The sequence below is a fragment of the Phyllostomus hastatus genome, unplaced genomic scaffold (assembly GCF_019186645.2).
Source record: "Phyllostomus hastatus isolate PE091 unplaced genomic scaffold, TTU_PhHast_1.1 phas_scaffold_129, whole genome shotgun sequence".
NCBI classification, from domain to species: domain Eukaryota; kingdom Metazoa; phylum Chordata; class Mammalia; order Chiroptera; family Phyllostomidae; genus Phyllostomus; species Phyllostomus hastatus.
Genome location: NW_025334009.1, coordinates 11,723,278 through 11,745,282, shown reverse-complemented (window position 1 = coordinate 11,745,282; position 22,005 = coordinate 11,723,278). Strand labels below are relative to the sequence as shown.

Here is a 22,005-nt window from a genome sequence, read left to right as displayed (position 1 = left end):
AATGGTTTTAAAAAATCCTCACCCGAGCATGCATTTATTGATTTTAGAGAGAAAGAAAGGGAGGGAAGGGGGGAGAGAGTGCGAGAGAGAGAAAGAAACGTCAATCTTTTGTCTCTATACGCACCCCAGCTGGGGATTGCACTCACCACCTAGGTTGCACCCTGACCGGGACCAAACCTGCCATGCTCTGGACGGAGCTCCAACCATCTGAGCCACCAAGCCAGGGCTGGGAATATTTTCAATAATATCTTTTAAGTCTCTTTAGAGCTTACACATCTCTGCATCCCTTTGTTTTCTTTACTCTTCATCTGTTGATGAGTCTGCTGATAAATCAGAATGTCTAAAATTACTCATTTGCCTTATCCTAACATTATAAAGGAGCAGTCTTGAAATAGCAATACTAGTACTGCCACTATCAATTATGATTACTGAAATTAGTTACATACATTTTTATATGATATTCCCGTTCTTCCACCATTTAAAAAATCTTTTTTCATATCTATACTGTTAGATCATAAGCCATTACATATGTATTCTTTCACTGTTAATCTGGTGGTGTATTTTAATGTTTGCCAAAAAAGAGGATGCCCTGTGTTATTCTCTCACTTCCCCCCACCTCTCCCCTGCACGCCCCCTAACTCTCACGCATGAGTACCAGCGTGCCTGTAATGCTCTCTTCCAAGTAAACTGGAAACGTGGAGTCTTGAGTGGAGTGGGAGTTAGGTTTTGTTCCTGATCAGTCACTGTGCATTACTAGAAAGAAGGTGCTTTTAGAACTTAGAGGGATTAATAGTATGGTGCCTTCCTTCCCCTGCCGTGGTTTTTCTATTAAATTAATATCTTTTCTCTTACTACTATTTTTTTTTGCTTGTTTTATATTTTGGAAATAAAGGAAGTGTGCTAACTAAAGAGTAGGTGTATGTTCTATTTCTTTAAGAAATTAAATGGCTAGATTTTATATGTAGTTATATGTAGTAATGAGCAGGAATATTGAAATTCATGGAGTGTAGAGTAGATGTTAGGCATCGGGTTTTGAGGGTGTTTATAGTAATAGTATTACAGCTGGAGACATAGGAGTCACCTGTTTTTTTCCCTTCTGCTGCTCAGTCCTCCTCCACTAGGGGTCCCTGACGGCAGGAGCTACTCTCAAGAAAATACTGAGTGGGCCACAGACTTCTATTTTATTAATACATGGATAAGTACCCATGCGATGTTTCTCATTGCTGGCTCTTAGTAAATATAGGCCTCCTCTCTGTGTTTTCTCTCATTTAAATTATAGAACCGGGATTCTAAGGTGTGTCAGTGGGAAAAGAGAAAGGGCCTGCTTTGTCAGCAGGCTTCAGCTAAGCTTGCCTACTCCGGTCGGGTGTTGAGGGACTTAGAAAACTGGAAGAGAGACTTGGCTGAAAGGCATACCCTGCCAGGATCTATGGCAAGAAGTAGATGTGCCTATTCTTCAAAGAAGATGGGGCTCTTTTAATAATCTGGATGCCGCCAATCAGATTTGCAGCTCTACCTCCCCTTTGTGGGAGCTGGGGAGGGGTTGAGGGAACATGCAGAGATGAAGTAATATAGAACTAAAGTATATAGCATAGGATAAATCCATAACTGTGCTCAGTAACTTTATCTTCCTTTCTTAGGGAATACTTAGCCACAGATTGAGTTTCAGTACTTCAAAATTTTTTTTACAAAATTGGTTTGAGAGAGAGGAAGAGAGAGAGAAACATCAATTTGTTCCACACATTTATGCATTCTGCATCCATTGGTTGATTCCTGTACATGCCCTGACTAGCAGTTAAACCCACAACCTTGGTCTATGGGGATGACACTCTAACCAGCTGATCTGCGTGGCCAGAGCAGCACTTTTTTTGTTACCTGCCTATCTGTTTTAGTTTTCTGTTGCTATTGTACTACAACAAATTACCACAGCTTAATGGCTTAAAATAGCATGCATGTATTACATGAGAAGTTTGACACAAGTCTCACTGGACTAAAATCAAGGTATCAGTAGGTCTGCATTCCTTCTGGAGACTCCAGGGGAGAGTCACTTTCCTTGCCATTTCCAACTCGTAGAGGCGCTCATATTCTTCGACCTGTGGCCTCCTTCCTCCATCTTCAAAGCCAGCACTGTTGCCTCTCCCTGCCCACACTTGCAGTCACTTCTTCCTTTCTCTCTGAACTCAGGAAAGGTTCTCGGATTTTTAAGGACCCATATGATCAGATGAGGCCTGCCCAGATAATCCAGGAGAATCTGTCTGTCTCAAGACTCTTAACCGAGTCACACTTGCAAATTTTTATAAGACATTTTGGTTTCGGGAATTAGGACGTGGAGTCTCCGGAGGCCTTTCTCCTGCCTACCACACTGCCTCTGGTGGAAGTAATCAGTGAGCTGGCCGGGAGACAGCTAGTAAGAAAAGGAGGAGAAGCAAGGAGCCTAGAGCACATGGAATACATTCTGCCTTGGTACATATCTAAACTACTTTTGTAGTAGCTAAGATGTATTTCTCAACTCTAACCCTGGCTCCAGTTACACAAAGAAAAAATTTACCCAGTAATTTATATGTGAATACAAAGTAAGGGAGAGTTTTAGATACTTCTAATCTTGTTCATGAAGAGAAAAATTTCCTTCAGCCAGATAATGTAACCAGTGAAATCATGATTACAACTAAATTAAACATTTGTAATGATATAAATCATAAAATGTTTTGTTTCTTTGGGATTAAATTCTGAATAGAAGCTATACAAAGTTTCATTAGTACTTTATTGATTTAGATAGGCCAAAATGAGTATAATACCTTTATTTTGCTATATTAAGATATTCAGAAAGTATTTTTTTAGTACTTCATTTCCACCCTTGTGGTTATGAGTGTATATATGATTAGAATCCATGAACATGTATCTCTTCTAGTATTTTCTGGAGGACAAACAAAACAACCTTTCTATATAGGCAAATAATATGTCAGCACCTAGCATGTTAGGTATTTTTTAATGAATAAGATAAAGAAGTAAAAAGGTAAGTAGAAACATTTCCAACAAATACCCTGTAACTTTCTTTGCCTGATCTTGAAACTTACAACGCAAACAGATATTAAAAAGGTAATTATGCTATGCAAATTATGAGCTCATCGGAGTAGAGGAGGTTCTCTGATTCCCTTTTAAGGTCAGTTAAAATGGGGAATGAATCAAGACATTGTCTTGGATGTGTCCTCCTTTCTCTGTCCTTTCTCTGGGTATAGCATGTACTTTGTGAGCCTCGAGGCTCATCCAAATGCCGTTTGTTCTAAGTAGTCCCTGTCTCAAAGCTGACTTCAGGGACAGAGGGTTCGTTTTTCTGCAGTTCGAAGTCACTTCTGAACATAATGGGTAACATAGGATGAGATTTTAAAAAATAGTGAAATAAAGGTATTTGATACATTCCACTCATCAGAATTTCTCTCTTAGGGAGTAATCAGAAAGAACTTGCAAAACTTATGCATGAAAATGTTGATCCGAGGGTATGCCACAATTTGGAAACCATCTAAATGGTCAGCAGTAGGAGAATTACTGAATTAGTTGTTATGTTTAGTAATATTATAGAGTCATTTCTCATTTTGTTAAAAAGCTTAATTACACTATATTTAATATCTTATTCTTGTGACTTGAACAGGGGTTAGTTTAAGTAGTTAACTGAAGGAATGGCAGATAAACTAAGTTGAAATATTTTGTAAATCTTTATTGATTTAAACCTAAACTGGAACTACATTTTATTTAGACTTCTGAAAGAGTTACTTTTCTCCCATAGGCTTACAGTTTTAATAAAATAGTTTGGGTGATTGAAGTTGATATGTAAACTGTAAGGTGATAGGAAATCTTGAACATATTTTCTCACCTCTAAGCGGCTAACATGCAGATTTCCCCCCCTAGTAAGATAACTGGATTTTAAGATTGGACTTTAGGGGCACTGGTCAGCTAGCCCGGTTGGTTCGAGTGTTGTCCTGATGGGTCAGGGCTGTGGTTTCTGCCCGCCAGGGCACATGCAGGAGACAGCCGGTGGATGCGTAGATGAGTGGAACAGCAGAGCAGTGTTTCTGTCTTTCCCTGAAACCAGTCAGTCAATAGATAAACATTTTTAAAAGATTGGATTTTAGAATCAGTACTAGGCATTGCTTTTTTTTTTTTAAGGATTTAGTCAGGTTGTTAGAGTGTTTAAAAAAATTCAAAACTGGAAAACTGACGCAAATTGAGGCATTTTTATGGGTCATGAGGGATGCTGTGTATCAGCATCTAGTATGGTCGAATATAGAGAATTATTGAGAAGAAATGAATTTTAAAGGAAGTGAAGGACCGCATTATTGCTAAGGAGGTGCGCAGAGGTTCCAGACTTGAGAATTGGCCGGTGCCAATTCATGGAAGACAGTTCTTTCCAGTCTTGTGGTTTCATGGACTGAAAAATTATCTCCAGGTCCTTCCAGAATGGGGGACGGGAGAGTTGTCACAGGGCTGCTTTTATTTTTTCAAGTGTGGACATCAAGAAGAAGGAGCCAGATTCTTCTGCTGTCATTTCATGAAAGAAAGTTCTTATCAATAACACAAAATTAGGAAGGACATATTCTCAGGTGTTTAAATGAAAGATTTGAATCTAAGGAAAGCTCTCTAATTGACCTGTGTTTCATGTTTCACCAGTGGTCTGTGAAAACTTCATGTTGGACACGTTCTAATTAGGAGACTGCTGCGGTGAAGGGAAGTCAAGCAAGGAGTCTTAAGTTTTAAAAAAAAAAGAAACAGTACATAATGTGCTTAGAGATCTTGGGAAGCGTGGGTGTGGTGGAGAAGAGTGATCAGTCAGTGCCTCCTTGGTGTTTTCAGAATTAGTATATTTGAAACAATGTAAGAAGAGGGCGTTCCTCATAAGTCCTTGAAAATGTTTTTTGAGGCACGTTTTCTAGCAAATGTGTGATGGATGGTCAAGTTAGGAAGACTTGAGGTAAGAAAAGTAGGAATCTCAGAAAAACAGAGGTGTTTTGATGGGATTTCTGGAAGTTAGTCTCTGGCATGCCCGTGGAGTGGTGGAAGGGAGAAGCACTGCGGGCACAGGACTGAGGCCTGAGGGACATGCCCCAGAACCGGGGAAGGGCGGAGAGGACACTGTAAGAGACAGGAGCACAGGCGGAGCCCGGGAGCCCTGGGAAGCAGGTACGCGGAGGAGGTCATCACTGGTGACTGCTGGAGCACGGAGGCCCGGGTCATCGGATTCAGTTAGGGAGGCGCATTGATGACCTGAAGAAAGAAGCATTTTGAGTAATTCAGGAACTTGAAATTTTACTGTCTGGTGATGAACGAGTTGAACCTTTTTATTTTATAGATGAGGGAGTTTCTGATTTTGGCTTTTGAACACTTTCATATATTGGAAGAAGGAAGGCTCCATTGGCCCTCTGTTTGGAATATAATAATTTAATTTTAGATAAAGTGAATATAAGGTAGCACAGTAGTGAAAAGTCTTAGAGTACGATGAAGTTTTATTTTTATCTTAAGTGATTTTTTATTCTCAATTTAGCAGTCATTATACTTACAAAATATAGTTCTTGGATCTTCATATTCTTTAAGGATCAAAATTATTTGCTGGCATAAACACTAATGTTTTAAATGTGGATTATTTTTAAATTATTGTTGCTGATACTTTATCGCAAGAGAAGTGCAAATCTGGATTATGTTTTTAAATTTTGAAAACTTCAAGTCTATATTTTTTGTTTTATGCTGAAAACTGTCTGTAAAATCCTTTATGTTTTAGGAGCTTCAAATGGACCAGCAAGCAAAGAAACATCTCCAAGAGGAGTTTGATGCATCATTAGAGGAAAAAGATCAGTATATCAGTGTTCTCCAGACTCAGGTAAAAGATTAAGAACATGGAGTGTTTGGATAAAGAAAAATAAAGAGGTTTTGATGGGTTATGTAATAGATTCCAGATGTTTTTAAAAAATGGCATATTTTTAAAACTTTGCTATTCCTCAGTTAAGGATAATTGTTCATCTATTGTTTTTTGGCTAATATTTTGATATTGAAAATAACATAAAAATCCACTGCATTGGGAATAAACTTTTTATTTTAATTTTTTCCCTCAATATAGCAAAAAGGATATAATGTACTTTATCTTTTCTGTTTTAAAGAAAGTACTACTGCCATATTTTCATTTGAATCAGTCTTTCTGATGAAGCACATTATTTTAGGTTTCTCTGCTGAAACAGCGGTTACGAAATGGCCCGATGAGTGTGGATTTGCCAAAACCGCTCCCTCAGATGGAACCACCGACTGAAGGCGCCCCTAAAGAGAACTCAGAGAGCGATGCGGAGGCAGCGGGTAAGCCTCATCTTGTCAAGAGGGTAGTTCAAAAATTAGAGGAGGATGTTGAGGGATTCCAGGGCAGGAGCTAGTAAACATGGACTGAGAGATGGAAGTAAGTGTTCTTGCTCCTGACATTTCCAGAAAGATGCAAGAGTTTTTGTTTTTTGGATCTTTGTGGTGGTTGTTATTCAGGAGACAGTAACTACGTAATTGTTTTAGGACTTGAAAGTCTGAGTAGTAGCTTCACTCTTTTCATTGTAATTGAAATCAGTTTATTATCTTACACTGTTTGTTGATAGCAATAGTAGATTTCATATAAATAGGTTAGTTCTACTTTAGTTAATATGCAGTTTGTGATTATTTATAAGTTTTCAAGTAGTATTACTTACATATTTTTGCATTCAAAGATGTCCATGTTTGCCCTATTGTTTGCTGTGTAACTGGAGAAGAATAGTTAAACCTTTCCTTAGAATCCAGTTCTAGTCCTCTGAACTCTTGGAGGCTTTGAGGTACATAGTCAGTGAAATTTCACTTTTTATTTACCAGCTCTTTGCAAGAGATTTGTGATAAACTTTTGGTCCTGCCAGAGGCACAGTGAGGTGCTGAGCAGCTGTCTGTCTGAGTAACCAGCCCGTAAGGGGCCCTGAATTTCTCAAGGTGTGAAAACTTCTCCTTATAGTGGTAAAGAGATGGAGAAAGGTGTACCTACCAGAACTCTTTTTCTGGAGGAGATTAGAATACATTGGAAGGGATACTTTATTAATCCTGTGGGGATGGGATCTAAGACACTGTTGTTGACCTGGCCCAGGGCATAGCAGTGTTGGGATGCGAATGCAGTGCTGCTGTGTGCTGACAGAACTAACTGTCCCCAGGGAGTCCTTGCATTCCTTACTGACTGCCCCTGCTTATGCTGCTTTATTGTTAATAGCTGGAGATGGATCTTCTGCTAAAACACTGGAAATACTTCAGCAGAGAGTTAAGCGTCAAGAGAACCTACTGCAGCGTTGTAAGGAAACAATTCAGTCACATAAGGAACAGTGCACGCTGTTAACCAGTGAAAAAGAAGCACTGCAGGAGCAACTGGATGAAAGACTTCAGGAGTTAGAAAAGATGAAGGTAACAGAGCAGCGAGTTTTGTTTAAGGTGGCCCCATAAAGCTAGGTCCACAGGCCCCAGTGTGGCCGGCACCTCCCTGCAAAGCTTTCCCCGTCCTCCATGGGTGGCGTGGGTGAGGGCTCCCAAGTGCCCTAGGCTTCTTAGCATTCACTGTACTTTTGAGATACATGTGTCCTTCCTTTCTAGGCTGCGAGAAGCATCTGAATTAGATAAAATGTTTAGAGTTTTCATATGAAGAGAAGCTTTATTAGAAATGGAAATGAATTTTTAAAATTTTTTAAATTTTTAGGAGCTTCATATGGCTGAGAAGACTAAACTTATCACTCAGTTACGTGATGCAAAGAACTTAATTGAACAGCTTGAACAAGATAAGGTAAAAAAAATACTTATGATACTAAAATTTGGCAGGGTGCCCTAAAATACACTTTTGGAAGCAATCAGAAGCATTTAGAGTTCTGCTTTCCAAAATTATTGCAGCTGCTTCCATGAAAGTGCTTTTTAATTTCTAGATTTATATAACTGTTAGCATTAGTTTTGTATCATGTGAAGCTTATTCTCTATGATTTCTGGATCCTAGTCAGTATTTTGATTTATAGATTAGAATAATATTGCAAAGGAAATCTGTTTATAGTATATGTTTCAGAGATAAGTTATTTATAATTAAAGCATTGCTAAATGTGAATGATGAATGTATTGTCTCTCAAATATAATGGAAACAGAATAATCTTTCAGATAAATTGTCAAAAAAAAGTAAAGAAGTGGTACTGTCTAATTAGCATAAACAGAATGAGATTGGTGGTTTAGAGTTGGAGCCGCAACCTAGGCATGTGCCCTGACTGGGAATTGAATCAGTGAGCCTTTGGTTTGCAGGCCAGTGCTCAATCCACTGAGCCAAACCAGCCAGGTAAAACTTCTTTTAATCTATAGGTTTCACTGCCCTCTACTCTCTCTCTCCTTTTTTTCGTTGTGATTTGATTTTTGAAGAAACTGAAGGTGGAAGATTTTTTTTTTTTGAAATTTTATGTAATAACACCCCACTTACCCAGTTTTTATCTGTCCATTTGATATTAGCCATCTGTGAGAATCATACCTTAAAGCAGGGGTTTACAAACCCTGGAAATGAGGTAGTAATTTTCTTAAGACCATAAAATACATGTCACAAAATCTTACTGTACAAGGATAAGTTGAACCACCCCATTTTTTTGTTAGTAATGAATGACTGACTTAGGGACCTTCATTTCTTGTCTAGATTATCTGAGAGGGGGAAGATAGTAGCAATTAGCCTTGGCGTAATGGGGGTTCCTCACTGACATATAAGGATTAGTGGTGGGACCGTAAACTGGCACTAGAGGAGAGGGAAAAACCGGGTGGATCTGCTCCACAGCCTTGGTTCATCCGGTGTGGCAGCTGTGACCGCGCATTCTCAGCAGCCTCTGAGGCTCTGTGCACTGCGCAGCACAGATTCGTTCCAGTTCCTGCTGGCTCTGAGCCAGTGTCAGAGGCTGTATTTTGCTCGTTATAAACTATTTAGAAAGATAGGGAAAATTATAGCAAGCATTTATAGAAAGATTATAAAATAAATTTTTAAACTAAAATATTTTTAACACTTAAACAATTAAACTTACTATTAAAATAGTATATATGTATTTTTTAATTCTCACCCGAGGACATGCTTATTGATTTTAGAGAGAGGGGAAGGGAGTAAGAGAGGGAGAGAAACATCGATGTGAGAGAGAAATACCAATCGATTGCCTCTTGCACACACCCTGAACAGGGTCTCAACCCACAACCTAAGCATGTGCCTGGACGGGGGAAACAAACCCATGACCTTTCAGTTTACGGGATGATGCTCCAACCAGCTGAGCCACACTAGCAAGGGCTATTAAAATAATTTTTAATATCAAAAATACTCTGATAAACCAGGTAACCTAGGTTATTAGAGTAGATAGTGTAGCATATAACAAAAAACACAGACCTAAGTTTGCGAAATAATGAAAAAAATTCTTATGGTGTGTTTAGTAAGAAATACTTTGTTTTCTGCCTTTTAAAGTAAGCTTGATTCATGCTGTGAATGATGCAGTTTTGTTATGCAAACATTTTAGAGCAGGGGTGTCAAACTCATTTTCACCGAGGGCCACATCGGCCTCGCGGTTGCCTTCAAAGGGCTGGATGTAAATTTAGAACTGTATAAATGTAACTACTCCTTGACTAGGTGCAAGGAGCTCTACCTTTGGCCCTTGGAAGGCAACTGTGAGCCTGATGTGGCCCCCGGTGAAAATGAGTTTGACACCCTGATGATGATGCAGTTTTGTTTTGCAAACACTTGAGAGTCTGTGCTCCTGTTTAGGGAATGGTAATAGCAGAGACAAAACGTCAGATGCATGAAACCCTGGAGATGAAAGAAGAAGAAATTGCTCAACTTTGTGGTCGCATCAAGCAGATGACTACCCAGGGAGAGGAATTGCGGGAACAGAAAGAAAAGTCTGAAAGAGCTGGTAAGAACTCAGGGGTTACTCGTTTTGTGTTAGAGGTCAAAAGTCATGTAAAGTGTTTGCCCAACCGATATTTAGAACAATCACTTAAATATTGATAGAAATGCTCAACTCTAGAGATTCTGTATAAGACACTGATTCCTTAGAGCAGTCCAGGGTTGGTAAACTATGGCCTCTTTATACAGGGCTCTCAGCTAGTTAGTGTTTTTACATTTGCAAGTAGCTGGACAAAAGAAGAATATGTGACAGAGACCATTTGTGGTTTGCAAAGCCTAAAATATTTACTATCTGGCCCTTGATAGAAAATGTTTGCTGACCACTGCTTTGGAGCTTCAGAATTTGGGTTTGCAATCTTGGAACTCCCAGTAAGGCACAGCATAGTACATGTTAAATAACTGTGCTACTTTGTAGATGCTGCAGAGTAAACAAAGTATAAGGTATCATCTGCTTTTTAAAGGAATAATGAATAATTCGATGCTATACTTAATAGCATTATGTTTTGATACAATAAATGCTAGGCTGTAAAGGATAGAGGCCAGCATTGTATTCAACAGGTACAATACCGAGGAATGCTAGGAGAGAATGGAAGGGTGTTAGAAAGTTAAGATGGTGCAGTGAACCAGCACCTTCAGGTTAGTGAGGATGTGAGTTTTGAGTCGAACCTCCAATGACTGGAATGGGCCTGAGCAGAGAGGGGGGGCGGCACGCATTTCAGATGCCACAAGACTGTAAACAGGCACAGTGACCGTAGTGGGTGTGTGAATCAACTGAAAACCATCCTTGCTATAGTGAGGAGTACAGTTGGATTGTGAAGGAACTGATTGTTAAAATCTTAAAAGGTGAGTAGCTGAGTTTACATTTGGTGTGCAAGGCAAAAGGAAACCAGTAGTGGGGAAACATAATGTATGGAAGCTGGTGTTTTATGGAGAAAAGAGATGAAGGGGAAGTCAAACTTAGAAGCAAAAGTAGAAATCCCGGTTTGAGGGACTGAGTGCCTTGGCCACCGTAGTTAGGATTGTGGGTTTGGGAAGGAGAGGAAGAGGACAGTCTACAGAATTTGGTATCTCAAAAACCTAGAGGGGCAGAAGGAAAGCAGGGATCTAAGATAACTCCGAGGGTTTCAGTTTAGGAGACTGAATGAATGGTGTGAAGTCAGAATAGGAAATCTACATGGGGAGGTTGAGGAATGGGGCGAAATGATGAGTTTGCTTATTAAATATTTTGAATTTGAGCCCATCACAAGCTTCCCAAATGGAATTGACTTGCAGAAATTTGGAAATAAGAAAATGGAGCATCTTTCAGGAGTCATTAGCCTAACATTGAAGCCTGTGGTTGAGTCTGTAGGGGGGGCGGATTTCTCTAAAAGATGCGGTTTTACAGCTGCAGTGACAGGGGTGGCAGCAGTAGCGTGCTTGCACTGCTGCTGCTGCTCCTGCTGACGGCCGGCACCTAGTTCTTTTACACAAGGCTCTGTTCTAAATGCTCCACTTGTACTTACTTGTGTGTGCGCTTGTATTCCCAGTTCCTATGAAGTAGGTACTATTGTTATCCTCACTTTAGAAGTAAGAAAACCTAAGAGCGTAGAAGTTAAGTAGCTTGCCTACATTCACAGAGTAAGTGCATAGTCAGGATTCGAATTCAGGCATTTTGAGTCCCGAGTCTGTGCTCTTAAACAGAGAAATACTGAGTTTGGCAGAGAGAAATCGATGAAAAAAGTTACCCAAGAAGCCATAAGAATTAGGGAAAGTTATACTTTTAGATGGAATATCAGAGGTGTTTCCAGAAATGAGGGAGACAGGAAGAAGACTTTGAAAAGATCTGAACTTGGTGAGGAGTTGATTTCCAGGATGTGGTTTGAGAAACGTAGAAACCAGATGGTCAAGTCTAAGGAGGGGAATGGCTGTGGATGAGGGAGGTGCTGGGCTGACACCAAAAGTGTTCATAAGTATCTCCCCATCTCCTTCAATTTTGTTAAGTGGCTGGGGAATTTATTCAGTGAATTTGTTCCTGGTAAACCTAAGAAAATTTCCTTTCAGAGAACATTAATGGACATCTCTCAGGATGTAATCTCTGAAGACTTACTGGAAGCAGTTTGAGAGCTGTGAGACATTGTTAAACAGGTTTGCTCTCAGTGAAAAGCAGTTAGTGAGACCGATGTGTGGTTCCAGCTTCTCATATCAGACCTTTCCATTTTTGGAACTGCTTTGGTCTAGTGGAGCCAGTTAAGAAAAAATAATGCTGGTTAAGGGATTAAATTTCCTTTAAAATTGGGGTGTATCTTGTCAGGAACTAGGGACCCTTGAATAATTATTAAGTTGAAAGGGGTAAATGATGAAAAGGTAGACAAAATGTAGTTAATTCACATGTAGGATAAAAATTTCCCAGGTAACTGTTCTAGACAACTGTAATAATATAGGCATCCTTCTGTTGCTTCTTCAGAAGACAGATATTTTTGTTTTTAAATATGGTTTTCATGAAACAATATTTTTATAAATAATCGATAGCCTATAAATTAAGAAACTTCTGTTAATAGTGCTGTCAAAATATTAAAAATTAATTAATAAATACTTAGAGATTTAAGAAAGTTATTTAATATATATTCACTTTGGAAAGTCTTTGTGCTTTTATAGATATTTAAAATTTTACTTCTAGCCATAATTATTAAGGGCTGTAATAGAAAGTTGTAACAGACTGGATTCCGTATTGAAGATGCTGCCTTTTTAGTATATTATGAAAACTAGTTTTGCACACAAACTGCATTTCATCTAATCATCTCATTTGAGTCTGAACTAATCTGTTCAAGTATAAAATGGTTCTCAGTTCAACTATGAAATGGATATGCCAGTTGACAGGAAAACTCCAACTTACTACTAAAAGTAAGAAAAGGTCTTTGAAAGGAAGTCAAATTTCCATAAATAGTTTGTGAACATCATCTGGTTCTTGGAGAATTCAATTGCTGTGTTAAATATTTGTCTTTCTCTTAGACTTAAAATTCGAAATCTAATTACATAAGAGCTGGCCATGTGAAGGCAACATTAACATCTTTAAAGCTTGCGGTTGTTAAGATTTTTAGAAGTAAACGTGTCTACATAAAATAATTACCAAAGAATACAAACTCTCCCAATGTATTTTCAACTGTAAAAAGTTTAACTCTGATGTATTTAGTAATTTTTGACATGTAGATATTAGTAGACAAATAACTAATTTCTTTGGCTTACTTATTCTGGAGGTCAAAATTGGTTCAACTACATTCCCCACTACTCGTGGAAAACAGACTATTACACTGCCCTTTGTAGTTTTTCTAGATGAACTGTGATGCCTTCCATATGTTGGAGGACAAAGGAAATTTGAATCTTTATTATTATTAAAAGAACAATTCTTATTACAAAATACTATGTGAATATGTTGACATGCCTACTTCAGGATATTATATCATCAACCCGTAGTACTTATTTGACTTCCTAGTGTATTTGCTAGGAATGTTTTTGATTATATCATTCTTGTTGTGTTAAAATTATTTCTTTTATTGGATTAAATAATAGATATATTTATTGTAAGCATTTTACTAGAACTGTCGATAGTATTCCTTTTTAGGTGTTAGTTAAGAACAGGTAGTCATTCTTAAGTAACCAGATTTTTAAAATTGGAGAAGTGTAGTGATTTAGCATAAGTGCATAGTGCTGTATTTTATAAGTGCTAGAATTTTTACTAATTGCCTAGAATATTATTTCTCCAGTGCAGCTTCAGTGCAGAATATCAGTGCTACTTATATTCACACTAGGTCTTGGCTGGTGTGTGTGTGTGTGTGTTTTAACCAGGGTAGGAGGTTGGGGTAGCTGGCTAGTTATCAATACAGTATATTACAAAAAACATTTGGAAAAAAGAGAAAATGAAAGCAATTACTGTTTTTTCAATACACTTCCAGTTAGTCTTTTTCCTGATCCTTATTTTTATATTACTGTAAATAATATTTTACCATATTATTTATACAATTTTGTATGCTCCTTTTTTCTCCATTTAGTATTATATTAGGAGTACTTTTACATGTTGCTAAAGTACTAACGTATTTTAATGGCTGTGTCAGAATGCATGTACATCATTTACTTAACCACTTCCCTGTCGATCTGTGTCTACATTATTTTCTCTTTCCGCTATTATGAATAATACTACTGTAACAACTTTGTGATACAGCCTATTTCATATTTGAATTTTTTCAGGGTAAATTTTTACCCATAGACTTCCAGTTGCTTTTTTGTTAGTTACCTTTTAGTGATTTAAATAAAGCCAGTATAAAAAGAGAAATTATACCACTGTTACCTACCACCCCTCCTTGAAAATGTTCTTGCCTACAGTTATGCAAGATGGATAAAATAACTCTGCTTGGATTAGGAAAGTTCACAGAGTGCACTGTCTTTCGTAAAGTCTGTTTCCCTTTCATGCACCCTGTCTTCGCTGAAGATATGTGTTTTACACAATTGGCTGCATTTGAAAACTTAGATTAGCTTATAACATTCTTTGCTTTTTATTGCCATGTTGTGTTTGTGCAGGAAATAAGTTTTTTATTCACTTGTTTAGTATAGGCTTGATATACCCAAGACATTCAGTGGAGCATATTTATTTGAGTTTGAAGGACCTTTAAAATAGAGTTTATATATTTAAATGCGTCAGATTTATGCATATTTATATAATAAACAAAAATCACATGTATACTTTAGTGCCTTGTTAGTTGTTGGTTATTTATGTAATGACGTTTTCTTGGAGTCTTAAGTCTCACAAAACATCTTATTTTTGTGCATCCACACATGCCAATAAGTGAATCATGGTGCCTTTCCCAAGCCTTGTATGAACAGGACTGGGGTAAGGGCTGTTTATTTTCTTATCATGGGTACTTAGGATAAGCTTTACAAAGAAAATTCCATGTTTCTCAGGCAAAAAAGTATGAATTAAAGTAGAATTTAAGTTTGCCATGTTACCTGGTATGTACTTATTTTGGCACTAAATGAATATCTGATGGAAAAAATGTATTATTTTAAATGGAACTAGGTTTTCATTTATTATAGGTTGTTTACTTAATAGTCATGTATTTGTAAGGCGCTTGATACATTTCTATAGTAGTAGCTATACATCCATATGTCTATTTATTTAAAGAGATGGTTACATTTTATTTTTTTAGAAGATCATATTTATTTTTATGGAGAGGAGATGGGAAGGAGAAAGAAAGGGAGAGAAACATAGATGTGAGAAACATCGATTGGTTGCCTCTCGCACACCCCAACTGGGGACCTAGCCTGCAGCCAGGCATGTGCCTTGACTGGGAACTGAACCGGTGACCTTTCAGTTTGCAGGCTGGCGCTCCATCCGCTGAGCCACGCCAGCCAGGACATCATCCATATATTTAGATAGGCATTGTCACCCTGCACTTACTTATGTGCCTGTCACTGTTACTGGGAAATACTGGCAAACAAAAGAATATCTTCAATTTAATTAAATTTACTTAGCTTTAGTTTAATATTTTTAAGGTCGTTCTGATGTTTTTAAGGTATTCATTAGGTACATTTATATGGTTAATATAAAGTGCATGAGATTTTGGATAGATCTATACATTTAAAAAAGTCAAAGCGTAATTGATCTACAAAATGAATCTTGTTATATATTTTGGACAGTGGCTTAAGAAATAGATTCCCATTGTAAATCTGATGTTTATTAAATATTTGAAGTTCCCAATTTATATATAAATATTGCAATGTCTGGTTTGTGCCGCTGGGTGGCAGGATTATTTTATTTTCATTTAAACTCTAAAGGAGTTGTTTTTCAAATTTTTGGGTCTTAGGGACCTCTTTACACTCTTAAAACTTACTGAGAATTCCAAAGAGCTTTTGTTTGTGTGGGTTATGTGTAGTGATATTTATTGTATTAGAAATTTTAAAAACATTTGTTTAGTTCATTTTAATATAACAATTATATGTCTACTACATGTTAGTTCTTTTTGTAAAAATACTTTTACAAAAATTACCTGTATTTCCCAAAACAAAATTAACCATAAAGACTGGCCTTGTTTTACATTTTAACTCACCTCATTGTTGGGCTTAATGAAAGATAGCTGGCTTTATATCTGTTTTTGCATTTAATCTGTCGTGATATGTTATTTTAGTTGAAATACATGAGCAGATCCCCCTCATGTAGTAGGTATTTGGAAAAGGGGAGACCTTATATGCCCTCTGAAAGGGTCTCAGGACCCAAGGATCTTTGTACCACACTTTGAAAACTGCCACCCTAGACTTTTGCTTTTACTCACAAGTGAGGCTTGATGATTGGGTAGGAGTTGTGATAAAAATTCTTTTTGTTGCTTTTTCTGTTAATTTGCACTTTATTCATTTTATTGTATTGCCTGTGTGTTTTTAAGTATATTTTATTGATTATGCTATTACAGTTGTCCCATTTTTTTCTTACCCTTTATCCCCCTCTGCCTTGCATCCCCCCTTTCCCTTCAGCATTCTCCACCCACCAAGTTCATGTCCATGGGTTATACATATAAGTTCTTAGGCTTCTCCATTTCTTATTCTGTTCTTAACCTCCCTCTGTCTATTTTGTACCTCCCATTTATGCTTATTCCCTGTACCTTTTCTCCCATTCTTTCCTGTCCCGCTCCCCACTGATAACCCTCCCTGTGGTCTGCATTTCTATGATTCTGTTCCTGTTCTAGTTGTTTGCTTAGTTTGTTTTTGCCTTTGTTTTTTTAGGTTCAGTTGTTGATACTTAAGAATTTGTTGTCATTTTACTGTTCATAGTTTTGGTCTTCTTTTTCTTAGATAAGTCCCTTTCACATTTCATATAATAAGGGCTTGGTGATGATGAACTCCTTCAACTTGACCTTATCTGGGAAGCACTTTATCTGCCCTTCCATTCTAAATGAAAGCTTTGCTGGATGGAGCAACCTTGGATGTAGGTCCTTGCCTTTCATGACTTGGAATACTTCTTTCCAGCCCCTTCTTGCCTGCAAGGTTCTTTTGAGAAATCAGCTGATAGTCTTATGGGAACTCCTTTGTAGGTAACTGTCTCTGTTTCTCCTGCTGCTTTTAAGATTCTTTTCTTATCTTTGATCTTGGGTAATTTAATTATGATGTATTTTGGTGTGTTCCTCTTTGGGTCCAGTTTCTTTGGGACTGTCTGAGCTTCCTAGACTTGCATGTCTAGTTCTTTCACCAGCTTGGGGGAGTTCTCCTTCATTATTTTTTCAGATAAGTTTTCAATTTCTTGTTCTTCCTCTTCTCCTTCTGGCATTCCAGGATTTGGATATTGGAACATTTAAAGTTGTATCAGAGGTTTCTAAGCCTCTCCTCATGTTTTTGAATTCTCCTTTCTTCATTCTGTTCCAGTTGAATGTTTATTTCTTCTTTCTGTTCCCAGTCATTGATTTGAGTACCAGTTTCCTTCCCTTCACTGTTTGTTCCCTGTGTATTTTTATTTACTTTACTTTGTATAGCCTTCACTTCTTCCTCTATTTTGTGACCATACTCAACCATTTCTGTGATCATCCTGGTTTTCTGGAAGTTCTGGTTGTTTTTGGTTGTTAAATTGGTTGTTGTCCTTTTGGTTGTGTGAGAAAGCAAAATATATCTACCTACACTTCTGTCTTGGCTGGAAGTCCTGTGTGTTTCTTGTTTTTATTTAGTTTAATATCACATGCATGTTAGCAGCTTTTTTTTTCCTGGAATAAAGACTTAGGCACTAGCTTACTTATTCATTTCTTGACGTTCTTAGCCAGCTTCTTAAGATCAACAGTTAATTGAGAGACCTTCCACATTTCTACATGTTTGTTTATTCTCTGTAGTGGGAGGAAGAGTGGGTCTTGTTACCATTATAGTACCGTGTCCTCTTGAACAGTGCAACACAGCTGTTATGCTACCTACACTCTCAGAACTCTGGCATTTGTTACACGGTTAGTAGGGACACTGAGGATGAAGACTGGAAAAGGTGGTGAAGTGGCAAAAGCAAATGCCACATTCTCCTACCTTTACCTAAGAATTAGTTCTTGTTTTTCTCCCCATCTTACTACTTAAACTGTTGTGTATGTGTGCGTGTGAAATATTTTCTGTATGTCACCCAGCACCTGCCCTATATGCTTGGCAGATGACAAACATCCAGTAAATATGTCATAAATGAATAGTTGGATTCTTGAGCTTTTGCCAACCTTTCTCATTTAACTCTTAACAGTGAGCATTTGTCCATTTTATAATTCCCAAAGAGATGAATGACCCTCATCCAAAGTGGAAAGCGAGGAGCTAGCAATAAAAGGCGTCCTCCACATTTTACATTTTTAAGGTTCATTAAGTTTTTGCCTAGAAATATTTTCAAAGTTTTTTTATAATTTAATAAAAATTGCCTGAGATACATTGAATTTTGCTTTGGAAGAACACAGTGTGTTCTTGCAACATCTGGCGGCAGTTTGTGCTTAGCCTCCCCACTACGTGTGCTGTGACCGTGGTTTTACCGTGCACTCTTGCATGTTGGCAGAAGACTTGTCAGCTGTGGCTGATGCACGCTTTTGTTCTCCCCACTCACTTACCCTTTGTTGGTAATTGCAAAATAAATTATGCAGGCATTCGGAACATATTTCTTCAGTACTCGCATTGAAATCCTAGCATAGTTTCATTTTGGACACCACTTGACTGTGTCTGTGGCTGCAACATCAGAAAGTGAGACGTTTCTGGTTAGTAAGTGAGCTCTCATTGCATCCCCCTTCAGCACTGAAATGGGACTCATTGGAGACAGACTTCCTGAATGGGTTTGAAATATGTTTTCTATATGTGGATATATGCAATGTGTTCTAATGCCTTTTTTTTGTACTTAACATTTTTGTAAAGCAGGATGGAAATGGAAAGCAGTTGAGTTTTTGAATGTCTGTCAGAGGTATAACATGCTACACTTTGTTGAGTTAGAAGCCATCAGTGATTGTAAGGCTCATAAATTCTGGTTTAGTAAGATGTATTACTGCTCACCGGAGCTTGATCAATGTCAGCACTCTTAGTTCTTAAAAACAATGCAAGGTAAGGGTTGTTCCTTAAATTCCATTTAAAGTTTTACCATCGTTCCTATATATATCATCTGAGGAAAAAAATTGGGATGCCTCAGTTCTTCCTTTTGAATGAGAACATTGAATTAAAAGGTTTCTAGGTATAAAGTCATATGGCTCTCTGACTTGGTAGCAGAAAGTGGAAGAGAAGACTAAAGTCAGACGAAGAGAACTGTGGAACCAGATCTATTCTAACTTAATTATTATAAGGGATAATCAGATTGACTTAGGAAAACTTCATGGAGTAAACACTAAAATTAAAATGTAATGCAGAAGAATATTTGAAAATTTACTGAGTGTGGTTAGAAAACTTAATTATTGGAAAATTATATCTAAATAGGAACTTAGTGTCGGCATGGATTTTTTTGTTTGAAAAAAAATGAGAGCTACATCTATTTTTATACTGTACTACATTCTAGAATTTTAAAAATGACAACAAGGAAAATTCACTTGGTATTGACTGTATACAGTTTTATTTTATTTTGCTTGACAGAAGCTTTTCATGTAAAACTCTACTTTGCTGAAAGCTTATTAAAAGTATTTTCGGGTTCTCCAGAGCCTGATTTAAGATATTTCTGTGAAGTACTTAGAAATGCTAAGACACAGTTTTACACGCCGAACAAAATAGTAATGTGAAGATGCTGAAGACATCCAAGCATTAAAAAGTATTGTCATTCCTTTCTCCATTCTTTCCTTTCCCACGTTTAAACCTTTGGCACAAACTAAGCAGTGAGCGCCCTTACATAATCTCCTGCCCACAGTTGATCACTGTACTTGATTTTTAAGAAATTAGGAAACTAAATTTCTTGTTAGAAGTAAGAGATATTCCTTTATGCTCAACATGAAAATTTATAATAAAGAAATATCTAAATAAAACAAAGACAACATTTTCCTTGAAATATTTTATTTCCCAACATATTTACACTTAAGAATTAGCATTTTGGTATTTTACTGGTTGCAAATACCAGTAAAGCTAGTATAAGAATCTGTAAAAAAAAAAAAAAAATTCAGCCAATGCATGTTCTTTTGAAATTTAGAGCATATTTGAGCACTAATTTTATGCTTTGGGCATATAAAATGAGTAAATCAGATAGATATCTTTTTATTGGGTTGACCAAAAAGTCCATTTAGATTTTTTCTGTAAAATAAAAGACACATTTTTCATTTCACCAGTAACTTTATTGATCTTAATATTTTGAGGAAGTCAGCTATTTCCCACTATTGGCTTCTAGTGGGTAGAGGCCGGGGGTACTGCTAAACATCTTCCATTGCACAAGACAGCCCTACAGCAAAGAATTATTTGGCCAAAATGTCAATATACCAGGAAACTTCACAAACAACTTCTGACATGTTCTGTCAGTCACAGCACCTTCTCATAGAATATACAAATCTTCTTTTGCATTTCAGTTACATTTTTACATTTCTTGAAATAACAAAGCATAACATACTGAAAATGTTGCGTGTCTTCAATTTTCAATATTGAAATGGCTGCACAAAATTCACCAGTTTTGATGTGTGTTTTTTTAAATGCATGCAGACACGACAGTTGTCACAATAGAGTCTGACAGAATTGTTTCGAATGAAGTTAAAGGCAAGTCAGGACCACTGGAGCCATGGGAAAAAACTAAATGAACTTTTTAGCCAACCCAATATATCAAAGATACATGGTTGCCTGGGGAAGTTTTTGTTTAAATGTGAATTAAGTTGTTTCCCAATTGTTAGATTTCAACCTTTCTTTGACCTTTTTCTGTAGTCATGCAGTTTGCGGTTAAGAGAGTGCTTTTGAACAGTTTTTGTCTTCAGGTGTGACATTTCTGTGCTTAAACCACTGTCTGTTAAGCCATGGTGTGGTTAATAACAGGGCTTTTTTCCTGAGATGCCATAGGTTAAAGTCACACATTTCTTATACCACTGGGAGTGAAAATACCACACATATGTCAATGAACCGTCTCCTCGACACATATTTCTTGATAGGATTAAAAACCCATCTTGATCATTGGTGTTTTATTTATAGTCCACCTCTACAGAAGGAGAAGTTGGACGTGTCCTTTCTGTGAGGACCAGAGGAAATAATGTAGGGTGGTAATAGCAATAGGGTGTTCACGGGTTATCATATGACAGTAGAGTGAGAGTGTATGGATGCAGACACACATGTACAGTGCACACATACAAACATATCAGTGCATGTGGACACACATAAACAAACATACATGTGCACATATTTTGGATTCTGGGTTACCCAGATGTTTCCCCCAACCCATCTGATTTTGTTTGTTGCTGGGTGAGCTGTTTGGCCTCCGTAACGATAATAATACTCTAGGCTAGATGTTTATTTTTGCAGTCCCTGAATTCTTATTTCACCTAAGAACTCCCTGCTACTAAAACTTTTCTATACACTGTTGAATGAGGTAAAGTTTGTAGTTAATGGCCCTAGTTGAAGCTTACACAGGAAGTAGGTTTCATTTTAAAATACATTATTTAATTGTGTGATTCGGCCAGTGCATGTTAAAAAAATTAAAAAGCTCTGTTCTTTTATTATGTGGTTAACAGCTTTCTAAAAATAAGATTAGTCAAGTCCTGGTGGGGTAGCTTAGTTGGTTAGAGTATTGTACTGATACTCCAAGATTGCGGGTTCTATCTCTGGTCAGGGCACAGGCAAGAATCAACCAATGAATGCATAAATAACAAAGTGTGTTTCTTTCTCTCTCTCCCTCTTGCCCCTCCCCAAATCAATCAGTAAAAAAATAAAAATAAGATTAGTCAAAGAGTAATTTTTCCATTCTTAAAAATGTTTCAGGCAATGTATAATAGTACCTAATTCTTTTTTTTAATTTATTCTTTAGAGAGAGAGGAAGGGAAGGAAAAAGAGGAAAAGAAACATTGATGTGCAAGAGAAACATTGATTGGTTACCTCTCATAGGTCCCCAGTGGGTGACCTGGCCCACTACCCAGGCATGTGCCTTGGCCAGGAATCAAACCAGTGACCTTCCAGTTTGCAGGCTGGCG

General features: G+C 37.4%; 1 protein-coding gene across 3 annotated transcripts in view; it reads left to right on the top strand.

The window, feature by feature from the left end:
• GOLGA4 (golgin A4) overlaps window positions 1-22,005 on the top strand; it is a 91,589-nt gene that overhangs the window by 29,906 nt on the left and 39,678 nt on the right. For all 3 annotated transcript variants that reach the window (XM_045856517.1, XM_045856519.1, XM_045856518.1), the window contains 5 exons: window positions 5,768-5,866; window positions 6,204-6,333; window positions 7,247-7,434; window positions 7,724-7,807; window positions 9,782-9,929. In XM_045856517.1, coding sequence (XP_045712473.1) covers window positions 5,768-5,866; window positions 6,204-6,333; window positions 7,247-7,434; window positions 7,724-7,807; window positions 9,782-9,929 — 649 coding nt within the window. The remainder of the gene's footprint in view (window positions 1-5,767; window positions 5,867-6,203; window positions 6,334-7,246; window positions 7,435-7,723; window positions 7,808-9,781; window positions 9,930-22,005) is intronic.